Here is a 21,302-nt window from a genome sequence, read left to right as displayed (position 1 = left end):
TCAACTTTAGCCTTAATGACTTGACAATCTATGTTACAGGAGTTTTTCAAAGAACTGGAGCCTTACAAACAGTTTTTTGGTCAAGTAAAGAAATCTGGACGTTATGACGGTGAATTTTTACCTGGGCCACAGCTAGATAATCTAGCACAGAGACTACAGGTACTTTCAAAGGAAGCACCGGTACGGGAAAAGAAACTTGAGTTTGATGAATTTCATCACAGAATTCTGGCGCTACGAGAGCCAACCGAAGCTCGTTTACAGCAATGGAGGGCCAAACTGGGCAGGCAGAAGGAATGCGAGCAGTTACTAAATGATTACCGGGTATGTAAAAAGACTTTACTTTTGGTGTTTAGCTGGTCTAGTCTCAAGTCTTTGCTAGCTTATGCCTTGGAATAGAAAAAAATTATTTCTGCTACTAACACAAAATCTCAGCCTTCAGGTATTGAGATGTATAAAGGTTTTCAAATTATCCTTCAGCTGTTGTCAGTCCGGGCCTGCATTCTCTTGTTAGAAAACAATAGCACAGATGTAGACACAGTTTTTGTGTGACCTGAAATATATACCAATGCAAAAGAAAAATTAATGAGAATGATGCTAATTGTTTTGTCTGTCTTGTAGGATTTTGTTACTGCTGGACATTTATTCCGCCATTATGACCAGACATACGAAGGAACTGAAAAAACGAGCCGATGGCTACAAGAAGATAGCAGGTATGTTGAATAATGTCTTCTGATTGATATATCATTTTCTGTCTCACAGTGGTAGACTTCTCTGAGTAAGACAGATATGATGGCATTGACATCCTGTCCATCTTCTCCCGTTCTCATTTCGCAGACATGATATTACCTGGATTTGACCTAGATTTTTAGGCTTACATTACCCGGATTTGACCTAGATTTGTAGGCTAATATTACCCGAATTTGACCTAGATTTGTAGGCTGATCTTACCCAGATTTGACCTAGATTTGAAGGCTGATATTACCCGGATTTGACCTAGATTTGTAGGCTAATATTACCCGAATTTGACCTAGATTTGTAGGCTGATCTTACCCAGATTTGACCTAGATTTGAAGGCTGATATTACCTGGATTTGACCTAGATTTGTAGGCTGATATTACCTGGATTTAACCTATATTTTTAGGCGGGTGTCGGCGATGAAGCTGAAGATGCTTACTCTTCCTGAACACCTGGTCTTATTCTCTTTGTACATTTCCAAGGGTCTCCATGCACACATATATCTTATTCATATTTTGTTCATGTTTTATGAATTCTGAATTATAGTTAAGGGTTTGCTTGTGTGGCAGTATTTTCTGCTTATTTTTTAAGCTTTGTTTAAATCTTTGGAGCAAGAGCAAGAATATTGTATGAGTATCTAAGAGAAAGCCTACAAGCTGTAATGTTAGTATCTGTAGAGAATATCCCTTAAGTCTGAGATGGTGTTTAACCTATGTTGTGTTGAAACTGTACAGAACCAGATGAAAAGAGTCGAGTGACTAAATTAATGGAGGAGGAATCGTCAGCCTGGAAAGATGATGCACCACAAGTAAAAAGATCGGAAAACATACTGGAGGAGACTGTGGAACAGTGGAAACGTTTCACCGTATGTGTGGACATTTTAACGCCCTGGATAGAGGAGGGTGAAGCCAAAATAGCAAGTGGAACAATGGACGAGAAACAGCAGTTTTTCAGTGAGCTTCCACAGTACGAAGAGAAACAGAATGTGTTAATGGAATGTGGACAATACTTAAAGGAGACATGTACTGAACCTGTGGCCGCTGAGGTACAGCAAACTATGGACGAACTAACGCAAAAATTTGTCAGTTTATCAGACGGATTTACAACATTCCAGAACGTGGAAGTAATAGGGAAAGCTCGGTCCTCTTATAGTGAAGGTGTCGACCGGATCTCTGACTGGCTACGAAATGCTGAGGAACTTCTCGGACTCGAGGTTCCTTGTGTACATTCAGCACTTAAAGATTACCTACAGGACATTGATGTAAGTATTCCTTCAACCAGGTAAACTTCATTCTGTTTAATATTTCTGGTAGTAAAGTAACTGTTAAGATTTGTTTGTTTTTGTTTAACGTCCTATTGACAGCCAGGGTCATTAAGAGTTTCATTGACTCAGACAAAAGGGTAAATCATGGTAGATGAGATGTTTAGCTTCCTCATTATCCCATTTTATCTGGTGTAAATTTGATAATTTCAGAATGATGAAATAGATATTAAAATAAAATTACCTGGAACGAAACGTGGAATGATGTTAACATTTTGTCTTTCCACAGCTTGTGAATAATCAGATAACTGATATGGAAAGTGACTTTAAGGTGACCACAAAAACAGCTCAGTCGTTGGTGAAGGACAGCTCTCAGGATATCGTCAATGAAATGTTACATACTCTCAACATTCAGAAGGAAGTGATCGTAAGAGTGAGAAAAGAGATTCCTGAAAAACTTAAATATTTAAAAGCAGTGCTTCCAAATGTAGAATCTTTAGAGACTGGAATTTCTGACTTAAATGCTTGGCTGGATCAAGGCGAGGCTGTTCTCGCCACACATAAGATGGAGGGAAGTCCTCAAGCTACGGAGGCTCGTCTCGATAAACACAAGGTAAGCACAATCCACTGTTATTTATGTATATTTGGAATCAGTCTTCTTTTATATTGATTTTTTTATGATCTTTGTAGCTTGATAACAGATGTTAGAATGAAACAATGTTTGTGGTTACCAGGCCCGAGTTTCATTATTATGACTTTACCAGGCCCGAGTTTCATTATTAATACATTCCATAAATTTGTCATAAGAAAGCTTTTTTGATTGAAATGAAAAAAATCTTAAGTTTAGGAACTTTCCTTTAAATTCTAGCAATTGTTAAATAAAGAAATACTGATGAAACTGCACGAGGCCAGGAATAGTTTTGTTTATATAAAATCGTTCCCCGAGACCTAAACATGATGATCAAGTTATTTTGTGTTTAAAGAGAGAAATTGAAATATTTTTTCTTGTGTTATAGGCATTTTTCTCAGAAGTTACTTACCAGAAATCCATCATGGAAAGCAAAAACAAAGTACACCAAAAAGTTACATCAACGAAACCCAAACTAGACAACGTGAACTTTGACCCGGTGGACAAACCAATGGATGAAACCAATCAACGATTCCAGGTTTGTTGCTGTTGAATTTCTCAAGAAAATTTTGCCTTCGTTCATGCATGTCTTTAAACAATAAGAAACAATACACAATAGTTTTCAGATTGATATTTTTCCTGTCATGTTACTAGAATGTTCTCTCCACTTCAACATATTCCTTTGACTGTTTTTATGAACTAGCTGTCTGGATTTGTCCTCACAATGAAATTTGTGATATTACAGGCATGCATCACCACAGCCAAAGACTGGGAGAAGAAACTGGAGAACCAGTCCCGACAATGGCGGGTACTACAGCAGAAACAGGAGGCAGTGGACGCATGGCTCGCCCAGGCAGAGGCAGTGCTTAACGACGGCGCCGACGACCCTGATAGCCTCATCAGGAAACACAAAAAGTTCTTCAACCGTGTCGACAATCGACTCCTTGATGAATACCAGAGTAGTGGAAAAGACATTCTGACCCAACTAGACTCACGGGAACAGGGTGATCTCAACCATAGTATAGATACAACTCTGGAACGCTGGAAGGTGAGTCGGGGTCGGAAAACACCCACACAGTTCCGTATCATCATATCCATTGAGACGTCTGTCTAAAAATCATTTACAAAAAAATTTCTCCTCGTTGGTTTAGGGTTGTGCTTGGCTGAAACTATATGACTATTGTCACTAGTTTGTAGTATTTTTACATTAATGCTATTTTACAATATCTATCAGGCGGTCACTACCCAGGCACCAATCAGACTGACCATGCTCGAGTTCCTGGTACCAGAGGAAATCTATGTCCAGTGTTTGGACTCGGCTGAGCAGACACTCACACAGGAACGAAAGTCATTACAGAAGAATGAAAATGTCAAGGAAGTGCTCAGGAAACACAGGGTAAGAAAGGGGAAGTAACTCAATGTGTTTCTCTATTTTACAAAGATAGGACCATTTCACATGTTTTCGTTGACTATTTATTATATAAAGTGAATGATAATCATCTATTTTCTGAAGAAAAATAAAGAAAAAAATGAAGAAATAGAAATTTGATTTATATTAATCTCATCAGTTGAATGACCATATCGGCTTATACAACATTGAATTCCCATGGCCCTAACATGTCATATAACAAAATGTCGCACACCAGTTTTTCTTGAACTCACCAAGCTATTCTGGAGATGCATCTTAGCTCACAAGAATACAGGGTACATGACATTGGGTCTGGTCTCAACCAAGGGGTTCAAGGGCCACCACTCAAGTCCTATAACCCCACAGAGACACAGATACAGATATCCCACTACAATTTTCTGTGGAAGTCTGTTTGGTTTCAAAGACCATTGAATGAGTTGTCTATAATAGAAGAATGATCTCCCCTGGGTGTGATGGGTAATTGCATTGAAACAAAAAAAACCAAAAACTCTGGTATTAAAAGCCTACTTTTCTTGACTGTTATATTTAGAAAGTTAAATGTTATGTAATGAACGGGTATTTTCTCTTCTGACATCCATGAGTCCAAAATATGAAAATCTTTTATAATGATTCCAGTAGTGAGAATTTTTTACCATGATAGCTAGTTTAAACTAACCCAGGGAAATACAGACAGTGTTTCTCGTCATTGTTGTATAGATTATACAAAACTTGATAAAAGTTGTATTTGTTAGGGGTAATATTTGTAATAATAATGACATTTTGTTATATGATTCCAGCAACTGTTCGTGGAGGGTCAGTTTACCCAGACCTGTACACAGTGTCTAGAGAAGATGCAGAAGCTTGCTAGTGATGTGGTCAAGCTTGACCGCCGGGAGACGTCACTGCAGGACCGATACGATGAACATGCTGCACGCTGGGCTCGGCTCAATCAGGCCCTGGACTCTACTCACCTTGATCTGAAACAGCTTCCAGAAAGATGGAAGGACTACAATCAAAAGTGGGTCCAATATAGACTTTTAAACTACAAATTCATTTTCATTTTCATTTTCATTTTGAAAAACTGAATCATTTTAATATTTCCACAATTCTGACCACAATGCTATGATTTACTATTATTTGATATTTCATTTTGTCAGCACTTCAGTTTTAATGAGCTATGTCCAACTCCTGGATTTCGTTCTTTTTAAATTTGCTCACATTGATATCCATCTCACTCAAAGCAAGTTCACAGTCCAAACCAATTTAGTTTTAAATGATACTTTTGAGAGTTTTAGAACGTGTTTCTCATTGAGTGTTTTTCCTACAGACTTGAGGACTTCCAAACATCTGTAGGGGTGGTGGAAGATTTGATGGAACAGCTCCAGAATGAAAACCTTACGAGTGAAGAATATAAGGACCTGCAAAATAAATTCCAGGTAGGTCCTTCTTACCTATTACAGTCTCACAAAACAAATTCCAGGTAGGACCTCCTTACCTATTACAGTCCCTACAAAACAAATTCCAGGTAGGTCCTTCTTACCTATAACAGTCTCACAAAACAAATTCCAGGTAGGTCCTTCTTACCTATTACAGTCTCACAAAACAAATTCCAGGTAGGTCCTTCTTACCTATTACAGTCTCACAAAACAAATTCCAGGTAGGTCCTTCTTACCTATTACAGTCTCACAAAACAAATTCCAGGTAGGTCCTCCTTACCTATAACTGTCCCTACAAAACAAATTCCAGGTAGGTCCTTCTTACCTATAACAGTCTCACAAAACAAATTCCAGGTAGGTCCTTCTTACCTATAACAGTCTCACAAAACAAATTCCAGGTAGGACCTCCTTACCTATAGCTGTCCCTACAAAACAAATTCCAGGTAGGTCCTTCTTACCTATAACAGTCTCACAAAACAAATTCCAGGTAGGTCCTTCTTACCTATTACAGTCTCACAAAACAAATTCCAGGTAGGTCCTCCTTACCTATTACAGTCTCACAAAACAAATTCCAGGTAGGTCCTCCTTACCTATAACAGTCTCACAAAACAAATTCCAGGTAGGACCTCCTTACCTATAACAGTCTCACAAAACAAATTCCAGGTAGGTCCTTCTTACCTATAACAGTCTCACAAAACAAATTCCAGGTAGGTCCTCCTTACCTATTACAGTCCCTACAAAACAAATTCCAGGTAGGACCTCCTTACCTATTACAGTCCCTACAAAACAAATTCCAGGTAGGTCCTTCTTACCTATAACAGTCTCACAAAACAAATTCCAGGTAGGTCCTTCTTACCTATTACAGTCTCACAAAACAAATTCCAGGTAGGTCCTTCTTACCTATTACAGTCTCACAAAACAAATTCCAGGTAGGTCCTTCTTACCTATTACAGTCTCACAAAACAAATTCCAGGTAGGTCCTCCTTACCTATAACTGTCCCTACAAAACAAATTCCAGGTAGGTCCTTCTTACCTATAACAGTCTCACAAAACAAATTCCAGGTAGGTCCTTCTTACCTATAACAGTCTCACAAAACAAATTCCAGGTAGGACCTCCTTACCTATAGCTGTCCCTACAAAACAAATTCCAGGTAGGTCCTTCTTACCTATAACAGTCTCACAAAACAAATTCCAGGTAGGTCCTTCTTACCTATTACAGTCTCACAAAACAAATTCCAGGTAGGTCCTCCTTACCTATTACAGTCTCACAAAACAAATTCCAGGTAGGTCCTCCTTACCTATAACAGTCTCACAAAACAAATTCCAGGTAGGACCTCCTTACCTATAACAGTCTCACAAAACAAATTCCAGGTAGGTCCTTCTTACCTATAACAGTCTCACAAAACAAATTCCAGGTAGGTCCTCCTTACCTATTACAGTCCCTACAAAACAAATTCCAGGTAGGTCCTCCTTACCTATAACAGTCTCACAAAACAAATTCCAGGTAGGTCCTTCTTACCTATAACAGTCTCACAAAACAAATTCCAGGTAGGTCCTCCTTACCTATAGCTGTCCCTACAAAACAAATTCCAGGTAGGTCCTTCTTACCTATAACAGTCTCACAAAACAAATTCCAGGTAGGTCCTTCTTACCTATAACTGTCCCTACAAAACAAATTCCAGGTAGGTCCTCCTTACCTATAACAGTCTCACAAAACAAATTCCAGGTAGGTCCTTCTTACCTATAACAGTCTCACAAAACAAATTCCAGGTAGGTCCTTCTTACCTATTACAGTCTCACAAAACAAATTCCAGGTCGGTCCTTCTTACCTATAACAGTCTCACAAAACAAATTCCAGGTAGGTCCTTCTTACCTATTACAGTCTCACAAAACAAATTCCAGGTAGGTCCTCCTTACCTATAACAGTCTCACAAAACAAATTCCAGGTAGGTCCTTCTTACCTAAATCTACCTGTTCTCAAAACAAATCTGAAAATTATAAATGTGTTGTCCTTCTCTTTACTACAGAAAGCGTTGCGGAACATGCGTAAATTTGAAGATGATGCTTCCTGGCTACAAGAAAACCTCCAAGAGTTACTGAAGGATTCACCCGATGCTGATAACACTGCCGAACAACGACGTCTCCGGGAACTACTGGCTCGTTTCCAGGGGTTACAGCCCAAACTTCAGCCCACAGGGGACAAATCGGCCATCTTCTCCAAGGCCTACGACATCCGTGATGGCATTGACAAGCGAGCCAATTGGTTGGAGGAGACCCAGAAACTTGTGATGGATCAGCCGTTTATTGACGGACTGGAGGATGCACGGGCCTATCTACACGAACACGAGGTAGGGGCACTGGATTATACCATGTACATATGTAGTCGCTCTTGTGGTGATTTTCTAGTCTAGATTTGTTGGAAAGCTTTTAAAATATCAGTGATTAGCATCGAAAATTAAAAAAAAAGTGTTACAAAACTTTAAAAAGAAAGGAAAGTTGAATCACTTCCACACACCTGTTAGATTTTGGATGGATCTGTTTTATTACATTTCTTAAGGAAATGTGAATATGTTCAATTGTCGAGTTTAGACATTCTTAATTGGCTTTAGTTTTGTGTGAAGTAGTACACATACCTTGTTTGTGTTTACATTCAAATGCATGTCTTTAGTCATCAGTTATTTAATAGCTAATTTTATATATACATTGTACCGTATTTATCCTGTAATAAGCCCAGGGATCAATTGACATTTCAACCTTTTACTTATAATAGTGGGCGGCTTATTGTACGACAATAAAATCAGATTTATTCTTAATTTTTCTGGCCTACAATAAGACACGCATAGGCTTATTACCAGACATGGGCTTATTACCGGACATGGGCTTATAACCGGACATGGGCTTATTACCAGACATGGGCTTATTACTGGGTACACTTGGAAATTATCACAGGTTTTATTTTTCATAAGAAATATTGACCTCTAATTATTTAGTCTCACCTTTTATAGAGATTGTATATGTATACTCGTGTACAGTTTTAATTGTTTGTTAATTCACCAGATTTTAGAATGATTTCTGCCTGTTGTTTCATCACGAACCTTTGACTATACAGTAACCACGATCTTTAGGCTGTTTCTGTACTAATAACTTCACATTCCTCACTTGATAATGTGCACAGTATATTATCATCAGAAAAGATATGTAAATTTTATTTCTGACTTTAAATTGACAACTTCTAATGGTTTTCCTATGTTTTATTTGAACAGGGAAATGTAAATACACACGAATGTGGTGATCGTATAATAACTCTCTGTTCAACTTTACTTTTCTGTTAACACCATAATTCACAATACAGGGTCGGGTGTGTACCCTATAATTCACAATACAGGGTCGGGTGTGTACCCTAGACATCCCTGGTCCGGTATTGTAGGGCAGTAGAGATTCTGTTTAGGGTTCTAGAGAAATGAAGTTTGTTTTCAGGTTAGGGGAAACGAAACAGTCCCAGATAATGGGTCAGGTGGGTTGTGATGTTTGGGTGGAGAGGGTACAGAACTAGACCCTGATATTGTATCAGGTGGGTTGTGATGTTTGGGTGGAGAGGGTACAGAACTAGACCCTGATATTGTATCAGGTGGGTTGTGATGTTTGGGTGGAGAGGGTACAGAACTAGACCCTGATATTGTATCAGGTGGGTTGTGATGTTTGGGTGGAGAGGGTACAGAACTAGACCCTGATATTGTGAAACCAGACTATGTTTCCTCCTGCTAGTCAGGTGATTTCTGTGTAGTTTGGAATTTCTAGATGTTGTGTAGTGTATTGTGTTTGATTTGACTATGTATATATTATAATGCACAGATTACTCCTCGAGATTCCATTTTACAGTGATGAAAATATTCGTATTTTTTTCTGGTACTGTGCACATTATCCTTAAAAGTAACTGTGAGAACATGATATCTTTAATTGTCTTTAAAATTTTAATTTTAAATTAAGTTTTTCTATTAAAGTTACTGAAGTCAAATATAAAATCAGGTCATTTTGCAATAACCTTATATAAAAAGGTTTGAAAAGAAAACAAATATTTCTGAGAAAAGAATAAGATGATTATCTGATGTTGCCCCTGCATGAATGTTGTGTTTTAAGTTTTTGTGTATCTACAATATATTATTGATTTCTGTAAGACAAACTGTAGAGATATGTAGTTTGGTGATGTTATCTTTCCTATATGTTATGCTAGAGGTGTTTCTACATCATACAACCTGACTGATCTTTGTAAACGTTAGTAGGTGGACATGTGAGTTAGGAGTGAGAGGCTGGGGAATTTTGGTAGGTGGAGATGTTAGAGGGGTATGTGAGGGTTGAAGGATGTGTGTTGGAGGTATGTGAGGGTTGAAGGATGTGTGTTGGAGGTGTGTGAGGGTTGAAGGATGTGTGTTGGAGGTATGTGAGGGTTGAAGGATGTGTGTTGGAGGTATGTGAGGGTTGAAGGATGTTCGTTGGATGTATGTGAGGGTTGAAGGATGTTCGTTGGAGGTGTGTGAGGATTGAAGGATGTTTGTTGGAGGTGTGTGAGGATTGAAGGATGTTTGTTGGAGGTATGTTAGGGTTGAAGTATTTTTTTTTGGAGGTGTGTGAGGGTTGAAGGATGTGTGTTGGAGGTATGTGAGGGTTGAAGGATGTTTGTTGGACGTGTGTGAGTGTGGAGAGAGGGAGTTTGATGTGTGTGAGGGAGGAGGAGGAGGAGGAGGAGGGGGGGGGGGGGGGGGGCATAGAAGATTAATAAGACTGTCATTTGGTTGTCTTCTTGGATTGATTATCACTACTGGATGGTTCAGATGTTCCCCTTTGATTCTAAGTTGTTAATTTGTACATGACTTACATTCTTGGCTACTACTCAGTACATAGATTGGATCGGATCTCATTTAAAAATTAACAAATCTCATAAAACAATCTCCTATGTTTGAGGAAGGGATGGTGAGAGTGTTTCAATTAGCCTGTCCATATGACTTAGTTCTATATACTGGAAAATAACAATACATACACAGGAGACAATACTAATTGTATAGTGGGAGTATCAGATCAGGAAAACTACTAACCAGACAATATTGATAATGTAATTATATATCTATCGTTTGTTTACTCATGGTTAACTCTGATGTTTATTATAATCAGTTCTTTGATAAATAACTGTATAAACATAATTAATTCATTAACAAACACTATGTTAAATATGATATATAAATATAACACATATTTATTATGCTTAACCACAACTTAGAGCTCACAATTTTCTAATTAGTGTAATTATATAATTACCACACATGGATTCGACACTTAAGATGGAAGCTGAATCAGTCAGTTAAAACATTCTGAAAGTTTGTTTAATGTAATGCTAAGTAAAATATATAGCTATGATGAAATTTGTTTGTAATTTTACAGAATATCATGACTAAACTTGAGTCGGAACGACCAAACATCATGGCTGATATTGAGGCTGGTAAAAGATTACAAAAGGATCGCAATGCACCCAGCTTTGTAAACAAGACTGTTGACGACCTGGACAGGAAATGGAAAGATACTAATGAACTTGCCAAAGCGAAACATGCTAAACTTAAGGTAAATAATGAACACCTTTCTGTTTGTCCAGTCCCGCTGTGGACACTGCTATATTAGCTGTACTTGAACTCCATATATGCTACTTGTCACTGAAATGCAAAAAAATGGCATTCTTAGTTTAAGATTAAGAGTGCTGTAAGAATGTCAGAAGTCAATTTTAACTTATCTTTGGTTAAACATTACCTACATATATATGTGTGTACTCTGACAGTCAAGTCTTGTTTATTTGTGTTCCTGTAACTCCTGTACAGTGCTGTAGGTGTTCCTATAACTCCTGTACAGTAATGCAGGTGTTCCTGTAACTCCTGTACAGTGCTGTAGGTGTTCCTGTAACTCCTGTACAGTAATGTAGGTGTTCCTGTAACTCCTGTACAGTGCTGTAGGTGTTCCTATAACTCCTGTACAGTAATGTAGGTGTTCCTGTAACTCCTGTACAGTAATGTAGGTGTTCCTGTAACTCCTGTACAGTAATGTAGGTGTTGTTCCTATAACTCCTGTACTGTAATGTAGGTGTTCCTGTAACTCCTGTACAGTGCTGTAGGTGTTCCTGTAACTCCTGTACAGTGCTGTAGGTGTTCCTGTAACTCCTGAACTGTAATGTAGGTGTTGTTCCTATAACTCCTGTACAGTGCTGTAGGTGTTCCTGTAACTCCTGTACAGTAATGTAGGTGTTCCTGTAACTCCTGTACAGTGCTGTAGGTGTTCCTGTAACTCCTGTACAGTGCTGTAGGTGTTCCTGTAACTCCTGTACAATGGCGTAGGTGTTCCTGTTACTCCTGTACAGTAATGTAGGTGTTCCTGTAACTCCTGTACAGTGCTGTAGGTGTTCCTGTAACTCCTGTACAATGGCGTAGGTGTTCCTGTAACACCTGTACAGTAATGTAGGTGTTCCTGTAACTCCTGTACAGTAATGTAGGTGTTCCTGTAACACCTGTACAGTAATGTATGTGTTCCTGTAACTCCTGTACAGTAATGTAGGTGTTCCTGTAACTCCTGTACAGTAATGTAGGTGTTCCTGTAACTCCTGTACAGTGCTGTAGGTGTTCCTGTAACTCCTGTACAGTGCTGTAGGTGTTCCTGTAACTCCTGAACTGTAATGTAGGTGTTGTTCCTATAACTCCTGTACAGTGCTGTAGGTGTTCCTGTAACTCCTGTACAGTAATGTAGGTGTTCCTGTAACTCCTGTACAGTGCTGTAGGTGTTCCTGTAACTCCTGTACAGTGCTGTAGGTGTTCCTGTAACTCCTGTACAATGGCGTAGGTGTTCCTGTAACACCTGTACAGTAATGTAGGTGTTCCTGTAACACCTGTACAGTAATGTAGGTGTTCCTGTAACTCCTGTACAGTGCTGTAGGTGTTCCTGTAACTCCTGTACAGTAATGTAGGTGTTCCTATAACTCCTGTACAGTAATGTAGGTGTTCCTGTAACTCCTGTACAATGGTGTAGGTGTTCCTGTAACACCTGTACAGTAATGTAGGTGTTCCTGTAACTCCTGTACAGTAATGTAGGTGTTCCTGTAACTCCTGTACAGTGCTGTAGATGTTCCTGTAACTCCTGTACAGTAATGTAGGTGTTCCTGTAACTCCTGTACAGTGCTGTAGGTGTTCCTTTAACTCCTGTACAATGGCATAGGTGTTCCTGTAACACCTGTACAGTAATGTAGGCGTTCCTGTAACTCCTGTTCAGTGCTGTAGGTGTTGTGTTCCTGTAACTCATGTACAGTGCTGTAGGTGTTCCTGTAACACCTGTACAGTAATGTAGGTGTTCCTGTAACTCCTGTACAGTGCTGTAGGTGTTCCTGTAACTCCTGTACAGTGCTGTAGGTGTTCCTGTAACTCCTGTACAATGGCGTAGGTGTTCCTGTAACTCATGTACAGTAATGTAGGTGTTCCTGTAACTCCTGTACAGTAATGTAGGTGTTGTTCCTGTAACTCCTGTACAGTAATGAAGGTGTTCCTGTAACTCCTGTACAGTAATGTAGGTGTTCCTGTAACTCCTGTACAATGGCGTAGGTGTTCCTGTAACTCCTGTACAGTGTTGTAGGTGTTGTGTTCCTGTAACACCTGTACAGTGCTGTAGGTGTTGTGTTCCTGTAACTCCTGTACAGTGCTGTAGATGTTGTGTTCCTGTAACTCCTGTACAGTAATGTAGGTGTTCCTGTAACTCCTGTACAGTAATGTAGGTGTTCCTGTAGATGTTTAGAGTTCAGTTGGCTGCCCCTCACACCAGTGGCTGTTTGTTTACAATAATAAGTAAAGATAGCCCCAGACAGCAAAGTAAACTGTGGGATAAGAAGTATTAGGTTGCTGATGCTGTTTTCAGTAGGATGATGATGAGAATTCCATGTCCACTGTAACAGTATTTCTTGTGACCTTTTAATAAATAATGTCACTCATCTGTACGAGCTTTATCTCAAATACAATACAAATTTTAAAATTTTACCATGCAAGTTTACGAAAGTCAACAAAAAAATGTAAGAAATCAACTGTATGCTAACAAGGCTTTTAGATATATATAAAACACATTGTGTATTATTATTGTGTATTATATGTACTATGCAATAAGTAGTGTAGGATTTTTAGCCCACCATCATCAGATGGTGGGCTATTCAAATCGCCCTGCGTCCGTGGTCCGTGGTCCGTCCGTCCCTCCGTCCGTCCGTCCCTCCGTCCGTCCGTCCGTCCCTCCGTCCGTAAACAATTCTTGTTATCGCTATTTCTCAGAACGTACTGAATGGATCTTTCTGAAATTTCAGATGTAGGTTCCCCTTGGTGCCTAGTTATGCATATTGCATTTTGAGACCAATCGGAAAACAACATGGCCGACAGGCAGCCATCTTGGATTTTGACAATTGAAGTTTGTTATCGCTATTTCTGAGAAAGTACTGAAGGGATCTTTCTCAAATTTCATATGAAGGTTCCCCTTGGTGCCTAGTTATGCATATTGCGTTTTGAGACCAATCGGTACACAACATGGCCGACAGGCAGCCATCTTGGATTTTGACAATTGAAGTTTGTTATCGCTATTTCTGAGAAAGTACTGAAGGGATCTTTCTGAAATTTCATATGAAGGTTCCCCTTGGTGCCTAGTTATGCATATTGCGTTTTGAGACTAATCCAAAAACAACATGGCCGATAGGCAGCCATCTTGGATTTTGACAATTGAAGTTTGTTATCGCTATTTCTGAGAAAGTACTGAAGGGATCTTTCTCAAATTTCACATGTAGGTTCCCCTTGGTGCCTAGTTATGCATATTGCGATTTGAGACCAATCTGAAAACAACATGGCCGACAGGCAGCCATCTTGGATTTTGACAATTGAAGTTTGTTATCACTATTTCTGAGAAAGTACTGAATGGATCTTTCTGAAATTGCAGATGTAGGTTTTCCTTGGTGCCTAGTTATGCATATTGCGTTTTGAGACCAATCCGAAAACAACATGGCCGACAGGCAGCCATCTTGGATTTTGACAATTGAAGTTTGTTATCGCTATTTCTGAGAATGTACTGGATGGATCTTTCTGAAATTGCAGATGTAGGTTTCCCTTGGTGCCTAGTTATGCATATTGCGTTTTGAGACCAATCTGAAAACAACATGGCCGACAGGCAGCCATCTTGGATTTTGACAATTGAAGTTTGTTATCGCTATTTCTGAGAAAGTATTTAAGGGATCTTTCTGAAATTTCATATGTAAGTTTCCCTTGGTGCCTAGTTATGCATATTGCGTTTTGAGACCAATCTGAAAACAACATGGCCGAAAGGCAGCCATCTTGGATTTTGACAATTGAAGTTTGTTATCGCTATTTCTGAGAAAGTACTGAAGGGATCTTTCTCAAATTTCATATGGAGGTTCCCCTTGGTGCCTCGTTATGCTTATTGCATTTTGAGATCAATTGGAAAACAATATGGCCGACAGACCGCCATCTTGGATTTTGACAATTGAAGTTTGTTATCTCTATTTCTCAAAGTACTGAATGGATCTTTCTCAAATTTCATAAGTAGGTTCCCCTTGGTCCCTTGTATTGCATTTTTGGACCAGTCTGTCCTGAAAACAACCTGGCAAACAAACAGCCATTATCGTTAAATCTCAAATTTCTTATATAGCTAGGATTCCCTTGTTTGAAAAGTACTGGAGGGATGTCTCAATTTGCACAGATTAGTAAAATGAAGGGAAAAGTAGAGAAAAGATCAATCTGACATGGAACCTATGAAGATCATTCAATGGTGGGCGCCAAGATCCCTCTGGGATCTCTTGTTATAAAGCTAACCAGTCTCTAACACTTTTATCCATATGGTATTCACTTATCATGAACTAGACTGATATAGAATCAATGGGATTTGTGAACTGGCTGGAAGATAAACAGGCTGGAGATGTATATATGATAATCAGTATATTGATGCTGAGATAGGTCCAGGTCACTGGTGCCTGATACAGTGGCTGTAGTCTTCTATCCAAAGTTGTGTATTGTATCATATATTGTTTTACTTCATCTGTCTGTAGACAGTGAAAATAGTAGGGAGAGAAATACTTCAGTACATACTAGATATATTATTCTGGAGATTTCTACTAAAACACTGATCAGAATGGAAAGATATATTCCTAGAGTCTGTGAACGGATGGAAGTGTAAAGTAGTGTTTACAGTGAACATGGATATCAGTCAGGGTTGTTTGTATGGAAAAGGAAAGTAACAATGACCTTGACAGAATGTGATCTAACATTGGCCTGTCAGATACATGGATCCACCTGTTAAGTTATCATTACAAGGTAGGTACATGTAGGTTGTTGTTTTGTAGTTGATAGCTGTAAAAGGAGGTAGGTTGTTGTTTTGATAGCTGTAAAAGGAGGTAGGTTGTTGTTTTGGGGGCTGTAGGAGGAGGTAGGTTGTTGTTTTGGGGCTGTAGGAGGAGGTAGGTTGTTGTTTTGGGGGCTGTAGGAGGAGGTAGGTTGTTGTTTTGAGGACTGTAGGAGGAGGTAGGTTGTTGTTTTGGGGGCTGTAGGAGGAGGTAGGTTGTTGTTTTGGGGCTGTAGGAGGAGGTAGGTTGTTGTTTTGATAGCTGTAAAAGGAGGTAGGTTGTTGTTTTGGGGGCTGTAGGAGGAGGTAGGTGGTTGTTTTGGGGGCTGTAGGAGGAGGTAGGTTGTTGTTTTGGGGGCTGTAGGAGGAGGTAGGTTGTTGTTTTGATAGCTTTAAAGGAGGTAGGTTGTTGTTTTTGGGGCTGTAGGAGGAGGTAGGTTGTTGTTTTGGGGCTGTAGGAGGAGGTATGTTGTTGTTTTGGGGCTGTAGGAGGAGGTATGTTGTTGTTTGGGGGCTGTAGAAGGAGGTAGGTTGTTGTTTGGGGGCTGTAGGAGGAGGTAGGGTTGTTGTTTTTGGGGCTGTAGGGGGAGGTAGGTTGTTGTTTTGGGGCTGTAGGAGGAGGTAGGTTGTTGTTTTGGGGCTGTAAAAGGAGGTAGGTTGTTGTTTGGGGGCTGTAAAAGGAGGTAGGTTGTTGTTTTTGGGGCTGTAGGGGGAGGTAGGTTGTTGTTTGGGGGCTGTAGGAGGAGGTAGGTTGTTGTTTGGGGGCTGTAAAAGGAGGTAGGTTGTTTGGGGGCTGTAGGAGGAGGTATGTTGTTGTTTTGGGGCTGTAAAAGGAGGTAGGTTGTTGTTTGGGGGCTGTAGGAGGAGGTAGGTTGTTGTTTGGGGCTGTAAAAGGAGGTATGTTGTTGTTTTGGGGGGCTGTAGGAGGAGGTAAGTTGTTGTTTTGGGGGCTGTAGGAGGAGGTAGGTTGTTGTTTGGGGGGCTGTAGGAGGAGGTAGGTTGTTGTTTGGGGGGGCTGTAGGAGGAGGTAGGTTGTTGTTTGGGGGGGCTGTAGGAGGAGGTAGGTTGTTGTTTTGGGGGCTGTAGGAGGAGGTAGGTTGTTGTTTGGGGGGCTGTAGGAGGAGGTAGGTTGTTGTTTGGGGGTTTCCTATGTTTTGTGTCTATCAAACTGGGAGGGAGATTAGTTTTAATGCAGTTTGAAAGGATACTGGTGACAATTTAATGCTGTAAGAAATCGGTTTTAATGGTGAAAGGTAAACAAAACACTTGTTTGCCACTGTCCTGGGTAAACACTTCTGATTGACCTTTGACCTATATAAACACGTCCTAGTTGACCTTGAGCTATATAAACACTAACCAATTGACCTTGATCTGATCTGTTTAACCACTTCCCATTGAACATATGAAACACCTGATTGACCTGAGTTGTATAATCACCCCTGATTGACCTTGACCTTTATAAACACCCCCTGATTAGCCTTGACCTTTATAAACACCCCCTGATTGACATTGACCTTTATAAATACCTCCTGATTGACTTGTATGAAGCCGAATTAAACAATCATCCACATGTTGTTATTCAGGAGAAAGTCCGGGATTGGGAACAGTATGAAAACCAGAAGGGACAGATGATTCAGTACCTAAAGAAGGCAGAGGCCGAGCTAGAGAAGCCTCCCGCAACCACGGGACAGGAACTCGCTCAGAAAGACCTCAACTCCAAGAAGGTTTGTAGCCTGCTTTAAATGTTTGAAAATAGCTGAATTAGGTAATTGTTCTTTGGACAAAAGTAGCTGCAAAAGTTTATTATGGTTTATTTGAAGGTTTGCCTAAAATTATGTTCGTCTGTTTTATACCACTTGAAAATGTTTAATTTGACAGAATTCAGATGATTGGCTCTTTATTACAGGAACTTAAAAATGCCCTGAGCAGGCTAAAAGGAAACATCTCAGAGATGCAGAAACTAAATGCTGCCCTGAGTGAGAGTGCCAGTCGGGAGAGACGAGGCCCACTTAAAGGGGAATTAACTGATATTGACAAACGGCTAGAGAACGTCTCCGTGAGACTGAACGCTAAGTTGTCAGACCTGGAGGCAACAATCGCCAAGTGGACAGAATACTACAAACGTCTTAATCACTTCTGTGATTGGCTGAATGAAAAGGAGGCTAAGCTCAACGAAGTGTACGAAAACAAATCTGACGCACCAGAGGAACAGCTGAACAAATCTAAGGTAGGATTAATGATTGAATGTTTGCTTTTGAATGTTTTAAAGCAAAAAATTGTGTGAAAGAGGTACTTAAATGTTAGTTAAAGACAAAATAAAAAATACTTTGTGATTGAAAGTAATATTTTATCAGCTGAATATAATACTGATTAACACTGATTGTTTATGCCTACAGGCGATCGCATCAGAAGTTTATGAGAATCACATCACCTTGGAGACACTAGAGAAGGATGCTAAGGGCATGTCTCAGAACTTCCGGTCCCGGGAGACTGCTGCCCTGCGGACCAAGCTAGCCAGTATCCGCCGTCAGTGGGAGAGTCTGTGCTCACGCGCCAAGGACAGGAGCTCTGCACTCACCGGGAGCGTAGCCCACTGGCAGACACACCAGAACCTATCACAGCGTCTGATGCCTTGGATTGTAAAGGCAGAGAAGTACTGTGCCACTGAACTCCCCAAATGTTCATCTCTGGAGGAGGCTCGCGACCTTCATGAACTACATCAGGTAAATACATACAAGTACATATATGTAACTCTTTTTCTTGGTACTCTTGGTTTAGTTGTCATGGAAATTGTACCCAAGCCACATTATAGTGCTTTTGGAGGATATTTCAACAAAGAAAAATAAATGAGATTTGGCTTTCAGACATCATGTATTAATTTTCTTGTGATTTCTTTTTGTCAATATTGGTTTTATTTGTTTTTATAGTCTTTCCTACGTGAGTGTGAGGAGCAGTTCCCAGTATTTGAAAAGATGAACACAGAGGCTGGCTATCTCATGGATCAGCCCAACATGGCCAAGGATATGGAGGCCCTCCAGAAACGCTGGAACGATATCATCAGTGCGTCAGAGCAGCGCAGCCATAAAGTTGATAAGATGCATGGTGCATGGACAGCCTATGACAATGAAGTCAACAACTTTGATGAAGTTCTCGAAAAATTACAAACACGTCTTGCACAGGAACCCAATATCACTTCGACAGATGTTCAAGTTCTTGAGCATGAACTTGCCATTTGTAAGGTAAGAGAATTCTAACAAGGTAGATGTAGAAGTTATTTCATAATCAGCTCAAAGATGGCGCAAAAAAAAAAAAAATTAAAGAAATTTCTTATTAAAGATCGATGTGTCATAAAATTTGCTAAAATTAATTTTATTTCTTTTCCCAACAGACTCTACAGGAAGAGATCCGTGGCCAGCAGCCACATCTGACTGCTTTACAACGACAGTTTGAGCAGGTGAAACAGCATGCCACGCCCGATGGTGTCAAGTCTCTCAAATCAAAACACGATTCTGTGAAGTCTGCCTATGAGAAGATTTCTGAGGACGCCAGTGAGAGACAGGCAATGCTGAACGCTGCCTTACGTCACAGACAGGACTTCTACAGTCAGCTACAGGACTTTGAGAAGTGGCTGAAGAGGACACAGAGAAAACTGGACACTGGAAATGAAATATACTCAGACGAGGTTGCTGAGATGCAATCCAAACTGAAGGTGTGTGTTGTCAGTTTTGTCCACGTTCTGCTTCTTTAAACAATTTGTATATGGACATTGTAAATTCTAATTGTCCTAAAACTACAATTTAAAGCAAAAAAAAATCACTAGTTCCCAGCATCAGAGATGTTTTGTGGCTATCACAGTGTTGGTTCATCTGTGATTTCAGAACCTTAAGTAAGAAATGTTCGAAATTTCATACACTTTCATATGTAGATGTGTATAACATCAGATAATTATATCTGTCTACTGTGATGGACATAGAGAGACTTTATCAACAACGTTTTAGTTTTCATATTGTTTAACTTTGTTGCATAACTACCAATTACCCAGAGAATAATATGTATAATGTAGACATGTAAAATATTGTTTGGAGGTCAGGAAATCTACAAAATGAAGTTTCCCATAATTCCCTGTTTTGTCTGTACAGGCTCTGAAGGGTGAATGTGTGGGCCAGGAACCGACCTTCAACGGTCTGTCACAGGAGTTTAAGGATCTGATGAAAGGCTGTAATGAGGATGAGGCTGCTATTCTGAGTGACAGGTTCGATCATCTTATTGCTGGCTATACCAAAGTGGAGGACTTAATTAAGAACCGTGAGGAACTCTGTGATAACTGGGCAAGTTACGCCACTGACCACAAGGATACACAGAATCGCCTCAAGGTCCTACAGGCCAAGTTAGCCTCGCCTGATATCACAGAGGACGAGGTGACAAAGATCAACAAGGAGGTCGAAGGACTCTGGCGTAGTATGGGACCCTGGGCCCAGAAGGCCGAGAAACTGGACGATCTCATGGCCACATCACAGATGACCATTAAAGACCGCGCCACACAGAGGACTCTACACTTCGGGACAGAGGTTCAGGCGATTGAGAGTATGTGTGGAAATGTGTCGACGAATGCCAAGCAGAAGGAGGACCACCTGGGTGAACTCACACAACTGTGGGAGGAATTCACCGACAAGAAGGAAGGACTTGTTGATAAACTGCACGCCCTCGCACAGAAGATAGATGGAGCCACTGTGGAGAATTCCAGCCTCCAGAGCATCAAGGACCTGGTGCGAGAAATCGAGGTATGGTCAGGAAATTTTTTTACTGGGTATTAATGAAATGTTATCAGAATAATTCTAAAAACTTATTTCGAAAACATTTAATTAAGTTAATTGCAAAGTTTTAAAAAACATTAAGACATAACTCAATTGTATATAACGTAAAAAAACTCACAAACTTAATTGTAAATACTGTAAGATATGTGGTTAATCTCCTTTTAGGATGCCAGGGACGACTTGTTCACTTACAACCCAGAGTATGAACAGCTGCGTGAACTCGGACGACAGATCATGCAGGCAGACATCAGTAAGGGGGCACCTGTTCAGGCGAACCTGTCCGAGGTAAACACGGCCTGGGACCAGATCCAAGCCTTACTCGGCCAGAAACATCAAACCTTCTCCGGAGCAGCAAACCTCTGGCAACAGTACAATGATGCCAAACAAGGTGTAGCGCGTGTAATGGAGGATGTGGAACCCGTCACATCACAGGATATCATGTTTGCCACACAGGCCGAAGTTAAAAAGTCACTTGACAAACACAAGGTTAGCTTAACGTAGACATTTTACACTAGTATCTGAAACAAAATCAAAGTTTAATGGTTGATGTCAAGTTTTGAAAGCATGTGATGATAAAAACAAGCTGAAGTATAACAAACTGTCCTGTTTCTACTTGTTT

At 40.1% G+C, this 21,302-nt stretch overlaps 2 protein-coding genes across 4 annotated transcripts in view; both read left to right on the top strand.

Annotated features, from left to right (window-relative positions):
- Positions 1-154, top strand: part of LOC117323159 (spectrin beta chain, erythrocytic-like) — a 52,912-nt gene extending 52,758 nt beyond the window's left edge. For all 3 annotated transcript variants that reach the window (XM_033878198.1, XM_033878200.1, XM_033878201.1), the window contains one exon: positions 40-154. The gene's annotated coding sequence lies outside the window, so the exon portion shown is untranslated. The remainder of the gene's footprint in view (positions 1-39) is intronic.
- A 48-nt stretch (positions 155-202) lies between these two features.
- LOC117323158 (nesprin-1-like) overlaps positions 203-21,302 on the top strand; it is a 180,777-nt gene continuing 159,677 nt past the window's right edge. The window contains 18 exon segments of the mRNA XM_033878197.1: positions 203-321; positions 619-710; positions 1,470-1,996; positions 2,286-2,609; positions 3,013-3,162; positions 3,370-3,672; positions 3,859-4,020; positions 4,830-5,050; positions 5,360-5,468; positions 7,496-7,816; positions 10,902-11,078; positions 17,453-17,593; positions 17,776-18,096; positions 18,266-18,592; positions 18,797-19,108; positions 19,258-19,578; positions 20,009-20,650; positions 20,849-21,169. Of these exon segments, the coding sequence (XP_033734088.1) occupies positions 311-321; positions 619-710; positions 1,470-1,996; positions 2,286-2,609; positions 3,013-3,162; positions 3,370-3,672; positions 3,859-4,020; positions 4,830-5,050; positions 5,360-5,468; positions 7,496-7,816; positions 10,902-11,078; positions 17,453-17,593; positions 17,776-18,096; positions 18,266-18,592; positions 18,797-19,108; positions 19,258-19,578; positions 20,009-20,650; positions 20,849-21,169 (4,782 nt within the window). The 5' untranslated portion in view covers positions 203-310.

Source organism: Pecten maximus, chromosome 3 (genome assembly GCF_902652985.1).
Source record: "Pecten maximus chromosome 3, xPecMax1.1, whole genome shotgun sequence".
NCBI lineage: Eukaryota > Metazoa > Mollusca > Bivalvia > Pectinida > Pectinidae > Pecten > Pecten maximus.
Note: the sequence above shows the minus strand (reverse complement) of the source record. Positions and strands in the feature narration are given on the sequence as shown.